The following is a 24,204-nucleotide window of genomic DNA, read 5'->3' as shown; positions in this document are numbered from 1 at the left end:
TCAAACTGTGAAGACTCTGAAGACAAGGTTATGAAGACTGTAAAGACAAGGTTCTAAAGACTCTCTACTCAATTTTGATCCTTCGAAACATGCATCAACAACATTTATTCATAAGTATCTGAAGATTAGAATATTAGATCAAAAGGTTTTACGTAAGCAAAATAGTACACAATACAAGATCAAATATTCCTTCCATTACGCTGATTTTGTTGACTAAGGACTGTGTTGTTGTATAATTTTTCCTCCCATGTTCACAAGTCGTTATGCAAGGATACAATTTCCTTTTGGTATTCCAATTCTACCCTCCAACAAATCTTTTCATTGACGATATAAATGAGACTTAGAAGGATGAACATGCTGCTAATTTATGTTACAACACTCTACGCTGTACATTTCATCATCTACGTGAACATTACACTTGTGAAATATTTCGAGAGAAAAGAAAACACACATAGAGCTTTTGTTCGTCTTTGTGTGATAAATTCATTGTACTAAAATTTGTGTAATGTTATTTCTTGTAAGCAATCTTGTAAACATATTTCTTGTAATCTCATTGATTGAGTTTGTATTCCTTGAGAGACTAGGGTTTAGTCAGGATTCTCAAGAAGACATTGACGTGTTGTCTTTGTGTGTTTCTAATTAGTTTATTATAATGGATTATTTCATTGTTGATAAGGAAAAATCACCTTGACGGGTGGACTGGAGGTAGCTTAGTTAACAGTGAACTAGGATAAACATAATTGTTTCATTATTTTTGTTCTTTGTTTATTGTTTTTTGTATTTTGTATTGGGTTGAAAAAGCTTTCATTTTTAGAAACCCAATTCAAACCCCCATTTCTTGTGTTTCTTGCCACCTTCAATTGGCACCAGAGCTCCGGTTCTGGTATTGATTGCCTATCAAACACTTAACCATGTCAGATAAAGATCTAGTTTGTGAAACACAATGGCCGTTTTCCCACCTCCAGTTGCTCTTATTGCTGATAGAGATTACTATAGCTCTAAACCTCCTGTTTCTGATGGAGATAAATTTCATTACTGTAAAGATAAAATAAAATGTCTCTTTCTTGGTTATGATGTAGATCTGTGGGATATGGTAGTTGATGGCTACATGCATCTTGTAGATGCTAGTGGCAACAAAATAGAGAGAAGAGTGATGATGAAACAACAAAAGAAAGATTATAAAAATCACCATAAAGCTAGAACTATCTTGTTGAACTCTATTTCATACACTGAGTATGAAAAGATCACCGACAAAGATACTGCAAAGTTCATATTTGATTCTCTGAGAATGTCTCATGAAGGAAACACTCGAGTTAAAGAAACTAAGGCAATTGCCATAATACAAAAGTATGAAGACTTCAAGATCCAAGACAATGAAAGTAATAAGAACATGTTCTAAAGGTTTCAGACTCTTGTTGCAGGACTAAAGGTTCTTGATAAAAGGTATTCTACTGCTGATCACGTGAAGAAGATCATTAGAAGTCTACCTAAAATATGGAGACCTATAGTTATTTAAGAAGTCAAGAAATTGAGCTTGAACAAGATGAGCCTCAAAGAAAGAGCAAATCAATTTCTCCGAAGTCTTTGGGAAAGTCTGAAAATACTAGAGATTTTCAAGAAGAAGAAGATGAAGATTATAAAGAGGATTCATAAGAAGAAGATGAATTGTCTATTCTTTCTAGGCGTGTTAATCAACTCTGAAAGAAAAGATAAGGCAAGTTCAGAGGCTCCAAAAGGACAGGTGGATGTTCTGAGTCTACATCTATACAGAAGAAGTTAGGTTCTAGCAAGGAAATTATCTGCTTTAAGTGCAAGGAACCAGGTCATTACAAGAATGAATGTCCCAAGTTGAACAAAGACAAACCAAATAAGAAAGACTTCAGAGAGAAGAAGAAGGGTATGATGGCTACCTGGGATGATTCAGAATCCTCGGAAGATGACGTTGAGGAAGAGAAAGCTAACATGGTGTTGATGGCTTGCACTGAAGCTCCTGCTGAGAAAATTCAATCAGAATTAGAATCTGAGTTTGACTCTGAAGAGGTATTCACAAAACTCTCTCGCTCTAAACTTGAATCCAGTTTAACAGAAGTTCTTGATAAGTATCAAAAGCTTCTGAACAAATACAAGGATGTGAAAAAAGCTTCATGTATCTGATTCAGAAGCATACTGTAAGTTTAAGGAAGATTTCTCAAGTTTAAGTGAAGAAAATTTCATTTTGAAAAATAATAAATATGTGCTTCAAAGCAGGATTGTCAAACTTGAGAAGGAAAATCTTTCAGAATCCTCTACATACTCTGACGATGTCATAAAGAAATATGACAAATCCTTCCATTAATTTCTTGCTAAAAGCTTAAATGGAAGTGTAATAGTTTTAATGATTTATGGTGTAAGCATAAATGGAACAAGAGGAATTGGTTATGATTTTGATGAAGAATCTACTTTCGAAAAAGATGATAAAACAAAAATCCTTCATTCCCATTTTGTCAATTGTGGTAAATAAAATGGTGTTATTGCTTAGACCGAAGGTTAATAAGTTCCATTTTCTATGTTTTGGGTGGTTGTGATTCAGTCCATTTGACTGGTTAGAAATGACATACTTCTAAGGAAGACCACTAAGGAATTACCCAAATTTGCATTGGCTAAGAAACTATTTTGGTAGTGGTTTGGTGTGAAGGGGATTTTAGATGTCATTGGCAAGATTGGTTATTAAATCCTATCGCTAGTATTACTATAATTTGCTTATATTTTTATGAACTTTTCCTTCCTTTATATATGGGTTGAGTAGCCCTGTATTAATTTATATTCAATCCTTCAATGCTTATAAAAAACATGGCTTATAAAAAATATAGTGTATGTGAATATGTGAAAATTGTAAATGTAAATATATTGTATATTATCATTCCTATTGATTATAGTTTCCTCTAATTTATACGTAACTCCAATTCCAATGTCCCTAAAGAATCATTCCAGAAGTTTGATTATTTATATATTAAGAATACTAAAGTTACAAAGTCACACTGAAGTCACTTAATCTCCACCCGAAAAAGTTAAAGATAGAAGCATATCCCAATCAGATTGTAAATTAAAGAGTTTTACATATATAATACAGTTGTTTTGGAAACTTAAATTGAAAGATAACATTAATAGCAAGTTACACTTTTTTCTGTTGCTTTGAAATCTTACTTTGAAAGAACTTTTAATATTAATAGCAATTTTTTTTTTCATTTGCTTTGAAAACTTAATTTAAAAGAACTTTCAAGATTGATAGCAATTTACTATTTTTTTCTCTTATAATCGTTTTGGAGTTAAATGATTTATTTATTTATTTAGTGATCGTCCTATGTAAAAAGATCACTTTGAGTAAAAAAAAATAATCACTCATCACTTTATTAGTATCAAATATAAAATATGTCATTAAAAAAATGGTATCATTAAGAATAACATAGTATAAAAAAAAAGGTATAATTTAGAATCCTATAATATAGTTCTCTTAGTCCTTCGAGTTCTATAATATGCATATTGTTTTTTTAATGTAGTTATAAAATTCAATCATAAATAAATAAAGTTATAATTTAGAATTTAAAATTCGAACAATTAATGGAGAGTATTCGGATTAGGGATGTAAATTTGCATTTGTTGTTGGGGTCCTTACTGGGATTATCTGTTCGGGGATCCGAAGTCGGGGAATTTTTCCCCCGCGGGGATGAGGATGAAGGAAAAAGTTCCCCCGATGACATTTTGGGGCAGGGATCGAGAAGTATCCTCCGCGTCACGGATTCCCCGACCCCAAATGTTCTTTCAAAAAAAGACTAAAATGTTAACTTCCTTGTTTTCAGCCAATGAGAGCCTAAAATGAATGGTTTGAGTGTTTGTTATGTATGTTTGTCTCGTTTTTCGTTTGTCCTTTACTATTTAAACATCTTATTGTTTATAGGTCTCCATTTTCTTCTCTTCCTCCTTGCCTGACTCCTCATATTCTTCATTAATAATGTTGTCAATAACGTCTTTCATCCTTATAATTGTCATGTAACGTTTGTCTCTTCAATAATTATAACTCCCATGTTATAATGTATCAACTTGTACGTTTTTCTTATGACCCTTCAGGTGGCATCCTAGCCTTGTCGTCGAATCCGACTTGTACTAACTGGATCATTCTCGGCTCTATAGAAGGTCGGCCCCGTCTTACTTATTCTCATATCCTAATCGGATTCCGATTAGTGGATGACAACTCGACAATCCAGTCTGATATCCTTACCATACCCGATTGTCATGTCAACTCGGTCTCAAAGAACTCATATACTTAAATAGGCTTTGTCGATCTCATACCTCGGTTGGTCAACTGATTTTCCGGGATGTACATAAACCCCCCGAGCGCGAGGGATGTACATACCTCGGACAAGAAAAGCCCCAAAATCCCCTTTCTACTTAGAGTCAAAGCCTTCCTCGACCTCTTTATGATGTGATACTCGGTTTTCATCAGCTACTTTTAAATGATGACTAGTTTTTCTCTCTCCTCATCATGATGACTTTTATGGGAACTCTCACTTCATCATTTGCCTTTTGCTATAAATTCTTGACCGTTACAACTATATTTCTTCTATAGGTTCAGTTTTTATTCAAATATCCACTCTTAAATATATGTCTCCCTAAGTATCTATCTACTGGTCTTACAACCTTCAAACTTCAGGTATCATTACTTATCTATTTCAATTTACTTTTTATTATTATGTCTTCATATTCAATCGTCCTTACTGCTAGTGATATGAATATGATTTGGAATGCCTGTATGCGAGAATGTGAGGGTTATTTGAATAGAGAAGATTTTGACTGAATTATTAGAGAAGTTTACGGAGAAATCCTTTCACCCACAGGTAACGCTGATTTGGAGTCTTCCTTTTTAGGTTTTCCAAACATTCAGATGGGAGCAACATGATCTTTAATAGACAAAGAGGTTTTGAGCTACAATCATAGTATTGTATATGAAAGCTATATCTCGAAGTATCATTATACTACTTTTGTGACACGATATACATAGTGCCGACATTCGGTTTGTTCTTCTCATTCTTCGAGTTAAAGGGTGCAAAGAGAAGAGGTTTGGTTTCCCTTAGTGGAATTTCGAGAAAGAGCTTTCTGCAAGCTTACGCTACTAACTATAAGGGATTTAAAGACAAACTCCTTCGAGTTAAAAGTGGGACAAGATGTCCCCAAGTTATGTATGATTTAGATGGGAACCTCATTTCCCTAACTAATGGTCGGACAACCCTTTATGGATTTCTGGGTTTGACTATGACAAATTAAATGATTTGGAAATTCGATCTTTGGTCGTCTTGGACGCTTTCCGGATAGTGAAAGTCAAAGATCTTTTACAGATGATCGATGACCTTGAACAAACTTCTAACTTTTTGGGTAATCATCTATATGGTTACTTATCAATCTACTATGATGTCATTAATCATACTTTTTACTGATCCTGACTTTTTATTTCAGCTAACATGACAAACTTCAAACTCTCCAAACAGAAGATACTGATGGTCGAGGCGTGGAGATCGAACCGCTTCCAAGAGCGACCTTACGGGAAGTCAAACCCGATCCCCCAAACGAAAGAAGTTGGATATTGCTAAAATGGCTTCTATCAAATCGGACCCCCAGCCAACATTTATCCCTGCTTCCGAGGAGCCAAAACCTACTTCTCCAAAGAAAATGAAAACCTTGATGAATGATGATGTCAGTCAAGACGACTTGACAATTACCAATCATATGCAAGATGTAGGTAGTAGTCATCAATCAAAACCATCTTCCGAGTTTAAATTTTGGCCCAATAGTTTTGACGGGTTGAGGTTCCTCTATGATCACCTGAACGCCACTAAGGATGTTGAAAAGGTAAAGTCTATTGGTGGCCCACAATTAACCAAAAATCTTGGGGCATACTTGATGAGGTGTGCCATTATGACTAGGGGTTTATCTGAAGTGGTGACGTGCATGAGTGTCGCATTACGCGAAAAACCGGCGGGAAAAAGAAATAACAGAGCCGCCACCGTGCGTTATTTATCCCAAAGGAGGGAAAGGAAACGCTCGAAGTAAACCTGGAAAAGACATGGTCTCGCGACCAGAGAAAGATGGGATCGGGAGTCGGTTATGCGAAGGGAAGGTATTAGCACCCCTACGCATCCTTCGTACTCGACGGGATCCACGCTCGAAAGGAATAGAAAGCAGGTTGCTAAAGACTGCTCAAACATTGCACACACGCTGGAAACAAACACAGAAAGACGGAAGAAACGGGACTCGGTAGGATATCGCATCCTGGGCCTACGTAGTCTGTCAAGCACAGACATCAGAGTCGACGTAGTTCGGGACAGGGGAAACGTGCTCGCTAGGATGTCGCATCCTATGCATACGTATCTTCTCTAACCGGAGAAGAATCAGAGCACTCATAGCTCGGCTAACGCACGCCAAACAAAACCCACACAGGAAACCGACTGCCAATCGCTGGACTTACGTCAGACTCCACACAAACAGGCAAACATGGAAACCGAATGCCAATCGCTGGACTTACATCAGACTCCGAACCAACAAACACACACATAGGAAACCAACTGCCAATCGTTGGACTTATGTCAGACTCCAACAAGCAAACAAGACACAGGAAACCAACTGCCAATCGCTGGACTTATGTTAGACTCCAACACACACAAAGGGTTGAAAAAGAAAAAGGGCGCCCGGAGAGATCAGCTCATCTCCTGCCTACGTACCTCATCTGGTATGAGGATCAGGGCGACGTAGTTCCCCTAAACAGGGAAAGAACTTCTAACCTAACCAAAGACACAGGGAAGATAACAAGCTACTAGGGAGACTACGACTCGAGCCTAGAAGTTGTCATGCATACGATCCCTATGTTGAGGTTTCTATCCTAACTTGCACAGGAAGCAAGTTATCCTAAACAGCACCTCAAACAAAAGCACAAGAGAGCAAGCGCACACACTATATGCAAATAATTGGCTCACACAAGGCTAGGCTGCAGAAATAAGCCAACTGGAATGGGGTGTTTTTAGCTCTTAACCCTAACATTGAGAGTTAGGGTGAAGTAGATGAAATGGGAAGTGAGGGTAAGACCTCACAGCTCTTATCCCTGGCCTGGGAGAGCTTGAATCAAATAGAAAGTGTGGGAGTCCAGAATGTAGGAACTCTTCTCCACAAGTGACTGACTCTATGGACAAGATTTTGGGTTCTTACTCACAATGCATCAACACATGGTGTGAGAAAAGTGAGTGACACAACTGAATAGCAGGGGATGGATTGCACATCCCTTTTATCTGCCAATTGCCTCTTAAGAGGACTTTACCTGCTTGGCACAAAATTAAACATTCACAAACATTGCCTCTTAAGGAGGGCTTCAGACAGGTGCCTACCAATAACAGTAGGTCTTCCAGACTACATGAAGATCAAGGAATTATACCTCAGTGGTATGCCAACCACAAGCAATGCCAAGCAAGTTCAAATGAACTTAAAGCAACTTAGGTACCTGTGGAAACAGCTAAACCAATCAGTACACAGTTCAGACCAACAGTCAATATCAGACAAACAACCCAATATGTAACACATAAACCATAAACACAAGTGAATTGTTCTCAAAGCCTACAAAACAAGCAAATGTTAGCCAACAACAACCAATAATCAAGCTCAAATTAAGGAGCAACATCAATCATGGAGATGCGCACTTGAACCTGAAATCACAACTCAAATGGTAAGTAACAAACCACTAGGTCAAAGCCTAGGGTCAAAAGAGGATCAAAAATCCAAAACAGAACCTCAAACTCAACACAAAGCATGTTTATTCACTCAAGAACAAATCCTAAAAAAGACCAAATCATAATTAATGACCAAGTCCATTTCATGTGCAAGATAAGTCAAAGACCAATTCAAGGCATCCAAATGATCATCATGAATGAAAATTCTCAATCAAAATAGAAATGATTCAAATAATTCTGGAAAAATTCATGAGCAATCAAGACATCCACAACATCCATCACACAAAAATTCAGAAACATTGGAGATCATTTGGCATGGAAATCACATTGTACAGGTTAGACAACCAAATGTGTGACACAAATTGTCACACCATGTTAACACAAGCATAAAACAGAAATGGAGCATGGGAAAAATGTCAAACCAAAACCAAAATGTCCATAAATATGTCTAGAATCAGCATGCAAAATTTCAAGTCCATTGGATTAAAAACAAGCATTTCACAAAGGAAAGAGTAAGGCAAGGTCATAAATGCACATGTGTTCAATCATCCTAGAGCAAATTAATTTTCCAGCCGTTCACAACTTTCCAATTCATGATCATAAAAAACTAGACATTCTAAGGAGCATTTTGCAAAAAATTGGGGACCAATTGGATGATTTTTCAATTTGTTATGATTTTATGAAGTTTGGAAAAAATTTGAAGTCAAAACATGGCCAAGGCATGAAATAATGGAGGGAATATGTGAAAATGGATTAAAATTTGAAAACATGCGCTCGGTGGGACTCAAACCTGGTCCAGATTCAAAAATGCACGCTAAGCCTAAAACGACATCGTTTCAACTAAAGCCCTAGCGCTGCCCAGAAATCGTAGCTAATTGAAGAACTCGTAGCTAATTGAAGAACATTCGTAGCTAATTCTGGAAAATGTGATGATCTTCATCTTCCTCATGAAGATGAAGATGAAGATGACATGAACTTCAAATGCAAATTTCCAGATTTCCAGAAAATTCTCAGAATCCAACAAAATTTATACCATTCGAATCCTTGTTTCATGCACATCAAAGATCAAGCAACAAATCATGCTAAAACATCATGCATCGTTCAAATCGAAGAAAATAAAAATTGACATCAAACTTTCAAACACACATAACTTCATGAATAATGCACCATTTCACTTGATTTTTATACCAGAATGATCACCAAACAAAGATCTACACAAATATCACAATGAATTTGAGAATAAATGAGATCGAAACTTGACCTCTTGAAGAACAGCAAGCTGGAATCGCATGCTACAAGGCTCAGCAATGGTCCAAAACTCTTCTACACTGCTTGTTGAGATGATTGGTGGAGAGATTGAATCTCAAACAAGCACGAATCCAGTAGAATTTGAAATTTCCATTAATGCTTCAAGCTTCATGTGTGGTCAAAACTGGCACGAATTCCTCCAAATTCACATTCAAATCTCCTCAAAAACACTTCATGATCATGATTCCAACAAGAGAAATGGCTTTTGTGTGAGAAAATTGAAAGTTCTTGTTGAGAGAAATTTTTGATCAATTCAAGATTCAGATCTGAAAATGTATGTTCATCCCAAATGCAGTTGCAATTATCCTTATATATGCTTGGTTAATGATCCTGAAAGCAAGCTTAAGCCAAAACTAATTGAGATTAGCAAGTTACAAGGTGTGTGCACAAATTGGATTTTCACCTCATGCATGAGATGCATGCGTGAACAGTGCATTATGCTGACCCAAATCCACTTAAAAAAGGCCCATGCACACTTTGGGATTAGTATTTCATGCATATGATCAACCAAATTGATTTTATTAATTTTCCTTCAAAAAGCTTCATGAATGAGCATATGATCATGCAAATGAAATTCATGCCATGTAATGAGATATTTGGAAAGTGCATGTCATGAGGAACAAAATGCAAAAAGAACCACCGAAATTGGAGTCTTGGTTCAAAAGATATGGCCATTTGAATTTTTAAGCACACTTTGCCATGATTGGATCATAACTCCTTAACCATTCATCATAAATCGATAATCTTGGACTTTTTGGAAATGGGAGAGAAAGATCTTCAACGTTCATGTTGGACAAAATTTCATTTGAAGCTTCTTTGATGATGTAAAATTGAGTTGAAGTTGGTCCAAAACGTTTCCATTTTTGGAAATTTGAAAATTACAGGTCATTTTCCATTTTTGGAAACTTTTGATCTGGCTTCAAATCCTTCAAGATAAATGTTTGACATGTTGAATAACCTTCTTTGGGACATGAATGAAGTGTCTCAATCCATTTCTCCATCTCCTAGCCCTCAGTTGACTTGCAGTTGACTTTTATGGGCCTCAGATGACTTGGTCATGCATTGTGGACTTTGAACCTTCAACGCTTGGCCAAGTTGCTTCAAACTGATCCTTGGATCATGTAAGCTCATTGTAACCACCATAGGGCTTTCATCTCATGGAAAAACCCTAGCTCTCTTGCACAGATGGATTCTCCTGATCAGTTTTGACTGATGATATGCAGTGGACTATGCAATGTGAATGCAATATTAATGACCTAAAAATGAAATGAATGTACAAATGGGAGGTGCAAATTTGAGGTGCTACAATGAGCAGAATGAGATTCACGTTAAAAAAGAACTGAACTGGTCGAGGGATGACTTGAAAATCCTAACTACTCAAGTAGAGGAATTAATCAAATAACTCTCTGAGATGAAAAAACAAAAGGATTTATCAGAATCTCAATTATTGGAAACAACTAAGTAAAATGAAACCATGGCAATTAGGTGCTCAGAGTTGGAGGAGGCTAATGTTGGCCTAACTCAAGAAGTAGTGCAATGTCTAAATCTCAACGAGACTTTGAAGTAATCGTTGTAAGTTGCCCAGGTGGACTTGCTTTCTGCCAGTGATGAAGCTTTTGAGAGGAACAAATCTCAAGCATAATGCATCGCACCAGGCTTGGATGTGTCGAAGATGGACTTATTTAAAATTCTGGTGGACGGGCAACTAGTTGACATGGACGAGGCTTCGCCTGAAGCATAAGGCTCAAGAGGCATGACAAATGATAGTTCGGCATAAGAAGCTCAAGTGGACGAGCATGAAATTTGAACTTACTTTTTTTTTGTTGGCCATCAATGGTGATCTGCACCTTGTACCTTTTTTGAATAATATTTTGGTTTCCTATTGAACAATTTAAGCCATTTAAAGGCTTTGTGATAACATTATTTCTTTGCTCTTCTGTGTGCTCCCTCTGATTTTACTTATTATTAATTGAGTTATGGATTTATGGATGACTTTGCAAGTCGGCATAATTATCTTATCTTAACCACATAATCCAGGAAGTTAAGATAAGTCATATGTTTTGCCGATGATAAATCAAATATATCGTTTGAATTCATATGTGCGCTAATTTTACACGACAATCAGAGCCTCAGGGGTTTGAAGTTTGAATGAAACCCAAAGGCTCACATTAAACATTACATGTTCGCATCCAATATGCTAAAAGCCCCGAGTTACCTAGACTTTGGTTAAGTCAGAGGTTTCATTAAATGTTATCCGACCGAAGCCAATTATGCCAGACGCTTCAAATTCGCTTGGACTTCAATTAAGACATAGGTTTTATTAAATATTACCTGGCCAAATCCGATTACGCCAGAGGCTTCAAGTTCGCTTGGACTTCAGTTAGGCAACAAATTTTATTAAATGTTACCCGACCGAAGTCGATTATGACAAAGTCTTCAAGTTCTCATTGACTTCAGTTAGGCCATAGGTTTTATTAAACGTTACCAAGGCAAAACCGATTATGCCAGAGGCTTAAAGTTCGCTTGGACTTCAGTTAGGCCATATGTTTTATTAAATGTTATCCGACCAAAGCTGATTATGCCAGAGGCTTTAAGTTCGCTTGGAATTTAGTTAGGCCAGATATTTTATCAAACATTACCCGATCGAAGCCATTATGCTAGAGGCTTCAAGTTTTCTTGGACTTTAGTTAGGCACTAGGTTTTATTAAACGTTATCGGGCCGAAACCGATTATTCCAGAGGATTCAAGTTTGCTTGGACTTCAGTTAAGTCAAATGTTTTATTAAACGTTACCTAGTCAAAGTCGATTATGCTAGAGGCTTCAAGTTCACTTGGACTTCAGTTAGGCCAAAGTTTTTATTAAACGTTACCTGACCGAAGCCGATTAAGCCAGAGGCTTCAAGTTCGCTTGAACTTCAGTTAGACCAGAGATTTTATTAAACATTTATACAAACAATACACAAGTGATTGAGACACAATTCACACAATTACATAACTGACAAAGTAGAAAACTCGAGCCTGTAACCAATTACACAAAACTTGTAATCGGTTACAGCTGACACAAAATTAATTCTTTTTTCAATTGTAACCGGTTACGTGTAGACGTTAACCGATTACACCTACAAAGCTTTCCCTATCTATTCAGTTTTAAGTGATTTTTACTTTGCTGTAACCAGTTATCCGGTTATAGAATTTGATTTATCGAAAATACTTATAACCGTTAGTTTATGTTATGAGAATAATATACCTTAAGTTTTCTTCTTTCTTTCCTTCTAGTTTCTTCTTTGACAAACAAATGTAACAATCGTTAATTGTGCATAAAGATATATGTATTCTCGGTTCAAAACTTCAAATAATTGCCCCATGACTACTACTGATAATGTTGATAATGTTGATGACACTAAGAATTAGTTTCTTAAATTAGGTAGTACCTTTACCAAGTTAGTTAGAGTGATTAACACCTCTATTTTACTATAATCTATTCTGTAAGTTAGTATGGTCATTACATCAACTATAAGAATAACTTCTACTCTCTATGATCATTATTAAATCTGAGTTTCCTTTATTCAAAATAATAATCTTATATGAAAAGAAAATTATGTCAAAACTTTAACTAATGTATATTTTCATTTGAACTTTCTTGGCCAACCATAACTAAAGGCATTAAGGGAGAGTAATTATAATTAGTTTATATTTCTCTATAGTTACGTTCCAAATCTTCTTGCTGGAGTGGTTAGATCCTTATAATGGTTTCTAGCACCGGCAACACAATTGGTTGCACTTGTGACCCACCAATCTTTCGACATGTTTCAAGAAGACATTGTCTACACTTGGGACATGATGAGTGTTCCTTTAACCATTTGTCAATGCAAAGAACATGAAAACCATGGTTGCATTTAGGCAAAATGCGCACTTTTTCACCATTTGTAAACTCTGAAAGACATATCGCACACTCTGTATCCAAATCTGATAGTTTCAACTCAGCCGAATAAGTCATTGTTGGATATTTCTCGAGAGTTTTCTTCGTGATTCCTTTGTTAGCTAATTGAGGTGAAAGATCGCTGCTCAAACTCGAAGAAGACTCGTTGTTGGTGATCGCCGCGTTTGAAAATCTCAAGGCACACCTTATGATGGAGTTTAATACAAGTGAACAAATAAGAGCACATAATAGGACCGCCATTATTTTCACAACATTTGAATCAAATCCATGAGCACCAAAATACGAGTTTGTTGAATTGTGGTTGTTTGTGAAAACATAAGAGTTGATTTTAAGTGATTGATGATCAATTGGACTTTGGAAGAGTAACCTTCTTGTGTGAGATTCAACAAGTAGTTCATGGAGGAGTGGTAAAGTAAAAGAAGTAGAAGCATACATGTTTTTTTTGTTATGGAACTTGAGAAGAGTTAGTTATTAGAGCTTGAGAGTTGTTGTTATATTATCTTAGATAGATAACAAACAATATATAGGGGAGTTATGGTCGCACACTAGCTATAAATGTATTAGGTATAATATTATAGTTTTATTTGTTTTATTACAACCTTCATGCAAGTGGTTATAGTGTAGTATTGTAAATGACAACAAGTTATCAAGTTGGCAAAATGTTTAAGCTAAATTTGATATGCAATCCAATAATACTATTTGTCTATAGTTGTACGTGCTTTTATACGGAAAGTGTTTGTGTCTTTAATGCTTTTTGCGTAGCTTCTTGGCTTTCAAAGCTTTTGATTATAACATATTGGATGGAGTGGCGCATAGAGTGTTTATAAATCTTGGATGTAGTAGTAATACAAATTAACAAGTACCACTACTTGGATCCGTATCATGATTTGTTGGACATCACTGAAGTTATTGTTTCTTTGGATATGTATCTTGTGAGAGCGAGCCTTCCAAAAACCATAACTTTTGACCAAGGTGTTTATGTCTTTAAGCCACTTATGAAAAAAATTATTGATGACCCTTGGTCATATTATTAGTTTTAATAACTTTTAGACCAATTTAACTAGTTTTATGACATAAACAGTTGCGCTAAGTGAAAACTGTGCCATGATGAAGTGAAATAGTTGCGTGGTTAAATGTTTAATCATGCGTTGTCAAGTGGATTTAATGTTGATTCATGATATGTTTCTATACAAATTAACAATGGATTGTATCGCCTTGTTCTTGAGATGCCAATTTATAACCTCAATATTAAAAGGTTGAAAATTAAGAGTAAAATTCGACTTGTCTTTGGCATTGTCACTTCGGCCACATAAATAAAAAACGCATGACCAAATTCCATAAAGATGGACTCTTGAACTCTTTTGATTATGAATCATATGAGATATGCAGATCTTGTTTATTTGAAAAGATGACAAAATACACATTCAAAGGAAAACGTGAAAGGGCAAGTGCTCTTTTGACCCTCATACATACTGATGTATGTCGACCATTGAATACGTCAATCAGATGAGGTTTTCAATACTTCATTATATTTACTGATGATTACAATAAATATGGTTTTGTGTATTTAATGAAACACAAATCTGAATCCTTTGAAAGTTCAAGAAGTTCAAAAATGAAGTACAAAACCAACTAGGCAAGAATATTAAAACCCTTCGATCAGATCGAGGTGGTGAACTTTTAAACTTAGAGTTTGATTATCATCTAAAAGAGTTTAGGATTATATCCCAATTAACTTATCCTAGAACACCACAACGGAATGGTATATCCTATAGAAGAAACTAAACATTGCTAGACATGGTTCAATCCATGATGATTCACACTGATCTTCCAAACTCCTTTTTTGGGATTTGCTCTATTGATAGGAGGTTACACACTTAACCATGTTTCATCCAAAATAGTTGAGAAAATACAAAATAAGATATAAAGTTGTAAGATAAGATGTATGCATTTTATGAAGATTTAAGATTGTGAAGTTTATATGAAACGGAAAATTTCAGCTAAGCTTGAGCTCAAATCTGATAAATAATTCATTATGAGGTATCTTAAATAAACAAGAGGATATTACTTTCATAATCCTTCTGAGAGAAAAGTGTTTGTCACCCAAACTAGATATTCTTAGAAAATGATTTATCTCCAAAGAAATCAATGGGAGGAAAGTAGATCTTGTATAAATTCAAGAATCACAAAGTAGCGACATACCTATGGAGGAACAAGAGCAGGAAACACAAAAGATTATGGAAGAGCAACCTGTTCATGTAAAACAAGACTAATGTAGGTTAAACAAGATATGTAACCAACCTAAGATATATTATTATCTTATAATTGATCAAGGTGATGTATTACTCATGGATCAAGATGATTGTGTGACCTACTAAGAGGCCATCACTAGTCCTGATTCTGAGAAGTGGCTAGAAGCCATGAAATCTTAAATTGATTCCATGTACATAAACCAGGTTTAAACATTGGTTGAACCTTGTGTAGATGTCAATCCTTTAGGATGAAATGAGGTCTTCAAAAAGAAGACTGACATGGATGGTAAGGTACATACCTATAAGGAACGACTTGGTTCTGAGGCTATAAGCAAATTCATGGTGTAAACTATGATGAAACTTTTTCACTAGTTGCAATGCTAAAATTGTTTAGGATTTTACTTGCTATCGCCCGCATATCATGATTGTGAAATATGAAAAATGGACGTCAAGAATGCTTTCCTTAATAGAAATCTCCTTAAGGATGTTTACATGACCCAACCCGACGAATTTGACATACCATAAGAAGCTAAGAAGAGATGCAAGTTACAACGATCAATTTATGTAATGAAGCAAGCATCCAGAAAATGGAATCTTTGTTTTGATGAAAATATAAAACAATATGGGTTCATTAAAAATGAATATGATCCTTGTGTATACGAGAAGGTTAGTGGGTGACTAGATGTATTTTTGATATTATATGTAGATGACATATTAATCATTTGAAACATTGTCCCTACCTTGCAACAAGTGAGAACTTGGATAGATAAATTATTATCCATGAAGGACTTAGATGAAGCATCCTATATATTGAGAATCCATAAATATAGAGATAAATCACAAAAAATGTTTGGCCTAAGTTAGAGTACATACATAGAAAAAGTTTTGAGATGCTTTAATATACAAGATTCTGATCAATTATTCGTACCCATGAAATATGGCTTGTGTCTGTCAGAACCAACATCCCTTTCAATTAAGAAAAAAATGGATCGCATGAATAAGATTCCTTATGCATATGTAATATGATCTATCATGTTTTCCATGATATTTACTCAACATGATGTCTCGTATTCTTAAATTTCAACGAGTATGTGTCAATCTGATCCTAATGGGGCTCATAGTGTTGCTGTAAAGAATATCCTTAAATTCTTTAGAAGATATAAGTACTTATTATTTAAATATGGGATTTTTTAGCTCACAACCCACACAAGCAGTACTATAAACAGAAACCTTAAGCAGAAGATTTTACACTCTATGAAATTTGGTTTTGAACCTTAATCGTGCTCTCTCTCTCTCTCTCTCTCTCTCTCTCTCTCTCTCTCTCTTCTATCTATCTATCTATCTATCTATCTATCTATCTATCTATCTATCTATCTATCTATCTATCTATCTATCTATCTATCTATCTATCTATCTATCTATCTCCAAATCTTCATTTATGGTAGCTGACATTGAGATTGAAGGCACTCTATTCGTGTGGATTGAGTAAATGTGTTGTCCTTCGTTCAACGCTTGTGATCATTTTTCCTATTCTGTATTGAAGTTGTTAATCACCACAAGATATAGTCATTTCTATCACTGACCATGCATCATTCATTAGGAACGACTTAACGGAAATTTTTTGTTTTTGATGCGTTTTATATCACAATTTTCCTTCATGTTCCTACCATGGATACCCTTAGTATAGTGAGGAAACAATTACAATGGCCTTTGGTTATCATTTGACTCGTGATAAGGTAAGTAAAGAGATTGTATCATCTCATAGGTATGGTCATGCTCCCCTTTGGTGTTATGCTTTAACTTTGTTGCCCGAGGATGAAATTTATTTTAGGGGCGAGTGTGTAATATCTCATAAAACTTTAAACAAATGAGTAACTTAATAATTTGACAAAACTACATATAACTTACAACCCTACTAATTTTATGACTAAGTATGGGATTAAGCAAGAAAGAGGGGTATAATTGGAAGAGTTATTGGTAAGGATGGGCAATTAAGTCCTTTCCTCTAGAACTTATAAGGGTCAAAGGAGAGAAACATTTATTTTTTTTGTTTTTCTTCTCTCTTTCCAACAAGACTAGATTTTGAGATATAAGGAGAATGAGATAGAGCTAGTGCGAGCAAGGAGATGAGGGAAAGAGAGGTCAATCATCCAAGTTCATCAAGCCTTACATCTTGAATTAGGGATTCAAGGACTAGGAAGAAGGAACACAATCTAGAATTTCTTATTAAGAGGAAGAAAAGTCTAAATGCTCTAAGAACATCCCAATTTCATCTACTTAAGTGTCTCTTAAAAATATAAGGAGGAGAGAGGTGGGTTCTCTTAGGTTTTGATCATTGTGTAGTTGAAATAAAATCATTTCATGTTATGTAGGAATGAATAGGAAAGTAGGTCAATCAAATCCTTGCATTGATGAAAATTTATCAAAATATTTTAGAATGTGATGACACTTTGTCATTACATATTTTCGGTCGAAGAAACAGATCAAAACAAGTTAAAGAGGAGTAAAAACAAGGAATAAAGGCCAAAGAAATATGCAAAAATAACTACGTGTGAAGAATAAGGATTTAGTGAAAATCAGGTGAAAAAAGGAGCAAAAGTGTGAAACCTTCTTATTTGTATTTGATATTGTAATTTGAATTATGAGTAGCTAATTCACTTTAGGTTAGGTTTTATTTGAGTAACCTATTTCAATATGTTAGGACATATGTTTTATTTTTTATTGCATGAGTAATATGAGTTATAATTCTATTCAATTGCACCTTGTTCTTAATGTTTTTTTATGTGAAATACTCTTTTAATCTGAATTTGGACACATAGGGAATACTGACCATTAGTTTATGTGTTGGACCTAGGGAAATTGTTGTGCTTATGCCGGTTGAATAGGTATAGGAGACCCCGAGTAGTGGCTTAGGAATTAACATTCTATTGCATTGTCTAATCTTACTTACGTTGGTGAACTAGGGATAGAAAACTCTAAGTGTAGATTAGTGAGCTATACACCAAAGGATTGGGTATATCGGTTTTGTTAATTCACCGTGAAGTTATAGCAACGATATCATTTATGCAATACATAGAAAATCAATATTAGAGAAATAAAGGATTCTATACAAAACCTGAATGCTTTCCTATAATTGACAGACCACTTTATTTTTATTTCGCAATCAAAACTTGACCCCCCCCCCCCCCCCCCCCCAATTTAGTATTTTCTAAACATTGCACAATATTGTCTTGTTAAATAGTAGCCCATGCGGATTCAATCTTTTTAATACTGCGACATTATTGGTACACTTGTCGAGAAGTCATCAGAATGAATCAGCTAATCGATTAGAGCCATAACCAGTCGACTGGAAATGCACTTTTGGAATGATTTCACAATGATTTTGATTTTCCATAATCTCCATTGATTACCTATAATGTTTACACGCTCGAATTCATCAGATCCATCACTATAAATAGGTAACCATTCGCCACTCTTTTGTATTGCATATCCTAAACACCTATCTAGTTGTGTGTGTGAGAGATTATTCTTTCAAAACCATCATGGCTCCTAGGAGGCTGAGATTTCCCTCTAGCCCTCTCTCTCTAATGCTTTCACCTATCAATAACAAGAATAAAGATCCCTCCAAGACTTCGTGAGAAGAACCATCTCGAGAACTCACACCTTGGATTCATAAGATTTTAAAGAATGTGAATTCTTCAATACTTTTAAAAACTAAACCTATCCACCTTTCTCTATAGATCGTAGGAAAAAGAATACCTTTCATTGGTTGATATGTTCTACTCAAATATTTACTTTAACAAGTGAAATAGTTTATTCTGAAGTAAAAAAAACATAGAAAATCTTTATCATTGGAAGAATTACAAATGACTGGATCTTTTGCATGAAGATGATATCTTCGATACTGGAGATCAAGGCTATAACTTCAACCACAAGAGTGATGCAACCTCACTATTGAAAAACTCATCACTCTTGATACCAAATCCATTCACTACATGATACATTCGCCTCGACAGTTGTATGATCAACTATGTGACCAATCACATACTTTTTCCAAGATTTTTTTTTCAATCTCATTACTAAGTTTTATGTTGAAGTTGTATGGAAGATCGAAAACAAAATCAAGACAAACTCGGAAAATCAAGTAGTCCAATACATGATGAGAAGTAAGAAAAAACAGTGTTTCTACCATATCATAATCTGATAATAAAAATTCTAGAATACACTAGATTCAATTTTGAATAAGACGAGTTTCTATAAGAGGTAACGAAGATAGGAAAAGCATTTTTAACAACAACGAGATATGAGATCATTGATGGAAAGGTAACTGTAAAGCCCTCCAATGAAAATAAGTGAAAAATATATAATAAGAAGCATCTTTAGATCCAGAACACTTCGAATATATTACCCCTAAACTACCCTTAATTGATAAAATCGACGTCATAACTCGTCACTTTGTTCTATATCCAGCATAACTACCTCGAGACTTGTTCATAGATGGTGATTTTGACGAATAATAGTTTCACTTATGTGTCTTAGTTTCTAAATTTGTTTTCTTTATCGTTTCTCATAATACTTTCAACTCCTAAAATTTCCAGCTTTATGTACTTTAATTATAGTATGATTTGACCTAATAAAGTTTCATGTTTTTCCCTTTCTAAAGGCTTGTGTGTTACTATGTTTGCATATTAAAATTCCCGCAGTGCATCTTTTACCCATCTTTTTGATTTTGTCAAATGGGGAAACGAATATTTTTAGGGGTAGTAGAGTATGCTTTCTACTTAATTGATTGGGAGTTCAACCACTCAAAATATATGTGTGTTTCTTTTTCCACCTTTCTAAGAGATGCATTGTCATCATTAAAAAGAGGAAGAATGTGGAACTAGGTTTTATAGGTGTTCAAATAAGGCGTGCCTTTGGAAAAGTACTTTTTGATGATGACAACTTAAATGACAACCTAAATAGTAGCTTGGTACAACCTTTACAACCAATGAAGATACAAGTGTGACAAATGATTAAAGATGCAAGTAGACAAATTAGGGTTTGATGATCACTGTAAACATACTTTGGTGATGGAAATTAACTGAAAGATATCTTAAGCCACATATCCAAGAATATTCAAGAAAGTGTTTGCATGATTAGCATATTTGGCAAGTCTTGAAGAATCTAAGTGTGAAAGTGAAAGCTCACCAAGTCGTATCTGAGTGAACCATGTTTTGTAAAAACACTAAGGCTTTTTCGTAATGTTATACGGATAAATCACACACACACACACACACACACAAATAGGTTTTAAGCCTCTATTTCTAAAATAAAACATCCCTAAAAAATTTTATAGGCGTTCCAGTTGAATCTGAAATTGTCGGAATAGTTTTGGACAAGTTTTTAAACTGTCCAATTGATTAGCAGTTATACTCAATCGATTGGGTTACTTCTAAAGTTGTTCATAGGCGATTAAGATAATGTCTTAATGAAGGGAAATGTTTCCGCATCTTTTCTTTCCTTTTTAAGATTTGGTAATCAATTAATTTTGGGTCTCCCAATCGATTGGACAAGATGCCAATTGATAGGCACATTAATTTTTGCCCATGAATCTTTCCTTATTTATGAAAACCTCAAGCCTATAAATAGAGGCTTATCTCTTCACATTTTAACATCCTGAAATGTGAGCCTCCTATCTCACTTATCTCTCTGTGTGTGTGTGTGTGTATATATATATATATATATATATATATATATATATATATATATATATATATATATATATATATATATATATATATATATATATATATATATATATATATATATATATATATATATATATATATATATATATATATATATAATATTTTTCTACTTTCGCTCACTTTAATTTAGTCGTAGCGCTTCAAGAAAGTTTTTGTGTTTGGTGAGGAAGTTTGTATTCTAGAAAGGGCAACACTGTAAATTCACCATAGAGTGTTTTTCTTTTGGTTAAATATTGTTTGGGTTCAAAATCTAAACTCGTTAAAACCTTTTTTGGGGATTCAATTTTTAAGTCGTCGTTTTGAATCGCAAGCTCAACCTGGTTAAAAGCTTACTTTGGTTTGAGATCATCCCCTTTTAAAATCCTGACTTTCTTCGTGGTTATCCTTGTTTAAACTCAGGTTCGACTTGTAAGCTTAGTCCGATCAAAAGCTAGATTTAATTAGACATAAGCTCAGTTCTTAATCTCATTAGTTTGTGGTCAGCTTGGTCAAAACCTCGGTTTGGTTCGTGAGTTCATTCTGGTTAATAACTCATCTTGGTTCGAGACAAGTTTGTATAAAATCTTGGTTTAGCTTGGGTACTAACCACTTCAAATTGTTATTTTAGAAAGAAGAGTAGCCGTTCCAATCCTCTGTTTGGAAGAAAGACTAACCGCTTCTCTCTGCAAGTTTGTGTTTGGAAGGAAGACTAACTGCTTCTCTCAGTTGTTCACTGTTTGGTTGGAAGTTAGCATCAAACTTCATTTTTCCTTATAAAGAGGTTTCAAGAGTTTAACCTACAAAAAACTCTTAAGCATTATGGGATACTTTCAAGATCAAATCTTAGGGAGAGGCTTATATCACTTTATTTCGACCAAACCTCTATCATTCTTGGTGTCATTTCTCTTACCCTTAACTCCTTACTTTTTGCATATTTACTTTCCGCCGCTATCTTTATAACATTTTTATCAAAAATATTTTCAAACTCTAATAATGATAAAGAAATGTTTTCAAACTATAACTTTTTTAAAACCCATAGTTCACCCTCCTCTTGTGTGTGAAGTGACATATCCAACAACACTTCAATGCAAAAATGATGGAACACCATTGTGTTATCTTATGTACTTATGTTATTTTGATACTACTATGCATGTATTAGTACCAAGTATGTATGATACTATAATTGATATTTTAAATATTTTAATTGGGGTGTTACAATTTTCCTCTGTTTTCTTTAACGGTTTGTAAATAGGTGTGTTCCCACATATGGGTTAAAGTTTTAAGTTCATAGATATGAGTTAAAGTGTTAAGTTTTTTTTTTGTTTGTTTGGGTCGAAACTAAATCAACACAACCAAATTTAGAGTGGCTTAGTTTGACTAATAATTTAGTGTCTTTTTGAATTAATTTATTTGAGTTTATCTACTTGTATAAATTTTGTGACAACAAGTCAATAAAGGAAATTCGCTATTAGTAATTTAGTACATTTAGTCTTATAAGCAACAACAAGCCCTATGTTGTTTAATTCCTCTTCCTAACATTATCCAATGACTTTTTATTTAGGACTCCCTCTAAATATGAGAATCCCTCTCACTTTCTTCTCAATCACACAACCCGTGATTGGAGATTACAATTCAATAATCAATGTTGAATATTAATAAACTAGACAAACCTTTTATGCCAAATTACTGGAACATAGAGATGTACATAAAGATTATGCTTTAATTCGGTTATGGCAATATCATAGAATACAAGAAATACAATGTTCACAAGCTTATAGACTTAACAACTTAAAACAAGGTTTACAACTCAACGAAACCAAACTCTATATCTTATGATATGAAAGGAGGTGCTAGAGTGATGCACATACAAAGACTCAAAAGGAAAACCCTAACACTAGGTATCTTCAAAATATTCACGTCTTCCACACCTCAAATGTGAGGTTTGAGTCTCCTTAAATAGCAATGCAATTCTGGGTTTTTCTTCTTCTGGATTTGTATTTAATTTCATCCACAATCTTTGCATAATCTATTGGTTAAGATTTGTTCCATAAATTTCTCCAACAGAAATATATGATTTGATTTGTTTCAAATTCAAATTTAAATCACATTTAAATCTGAATTAATCTTCATAGATGTTCAAAAAATCATATAATCATATTTATACATAAAACAATAAAATCTAATTGAATCTTCAATAGAGGATTCGTCCCATAACGCAAAATATGTCATGTTGAGCAAGGCCAAGTTGTCGCACCCACATGTTGTGACATCGCGTCCAGCATGTGTCCCTTCTGCACTAGTACATCCAAATTCATAAGATCTTCTGATTTAGATGGAAGATTGGAAATAACTCATCATGCAATACCATCTGTCTATTGAAAGATATCAGATGTTACAACTAATGATAACATCTATCTTGTTGATGGAGACCGGATGTTGTATCAAATATGTTGGAACATCGTATTCCACATGTTACACCAGACGTTCCAAAAAGATTTTTCCTCGTTTAAGTCTTCTTTGTAGCGTAGTTCTTGGACCAAACCTTCTTGGAAGGTACATTCAATCGAATCTTCTTTGATTGAAACAACTTAAAATCTTTGACTGAAACAACTCCAAATCTTTGACAGTTGATTTTGGATTATCAACACAACCTTCTTTTCAAAAGCAAAACTCAGGATCATCTGAAGGACATCAGAAGACAATCAGATTTCAAACCTTAAGCATATTGATTAACTAGTTTTGTCAAGCACTTTAGCCAAATAGCTCTTGCTTACTAGTTTTGTGAAGCGCTTTAGCCAACAACAACTCTTCTTAACACCTCTTGAAACATATGCTGGAACATCTTGTTCCACATGTTACCTATACTACATCTTATACATATGTTATTTTCCCTAATGCATTCAATCCAAAAGGAACAACAAACACTCAGTCTTTAGAACGTCCCACTAAAGAAACAACCCTAAAAAGCTTATGTCTTAAAAGGAGATGAAAGATAACACCACTGAAGGGCAACAAATAGAAAGAAGCCCCCCGCTACTACCAACAATCAGAACAAAACTCCAATCACAAAAAGTATTGTCCCAAAGGAAATGAATCAACGAGTCATAAATCACATCAAATATATTTTCTTTTATAACAACAAAACTCAAGAGAGATAGATGAAATAAACTCACTCACTTTATTCTTTTTAATTCTACACCCCAACCCTCTCACATTAAAAGACTTGATCAA

General features: G+C 34.7%; 1 protein-coding gene across 1 annotated transcript; it reads right to left on the bottom strand.

Annotated features, from left to right (window-relative positions):
• Positions 1–12,785: 12,785 nt before the first annotated feature.
• On the bottom strand, positions 12,786–13,428 carry LOC127106097 (RING-H2 finger protein ATL78-like). Its single transcript, XM_051043378.1, has one exon. It carries the CDS (start codon positions 13,425–13,427, stop codon positions 12,786–12,788), a length of 642 nt encoding a protein of 213 aa, XP_050899335.1. The 5' UTR covers position 13,428.
• Between the last annotated feature and the right edge of the window lie 10,776 nt (positions 13,429–24,204).

Source organism: Lathyrus oleraceus, chromosome 7, assembly GCF_024323335.1.
Source record: "Lathyrus oleraceus cultivar Zhongwan6 chromosome 7, CAAS_Psat_ZW6_1.0, whole genome shotgun sequence".
Taxonomy (NCBI): domain Eukaryota; kingdom Viridiplantae; phylum Streptophyta; class Magnoliopsida; order Fabales; family Fabaceae; genus Lathyrus; species Lathyrus oleraceus.
Note: the sequence above shows the minus strand (reverse complement) of the source record. Positions and strands in the feature narration are given on the sequence as shown.

What these genes read in the sequence shown, in the direction of transcription:
- LOC127106097 (XM_051043378.1), bottom strand. Translation starts at nt 13,427, where the DNA reads ATGTATGCTTCTACTTCTTTTACTTTACCACTCCTCCATGAACTACTT.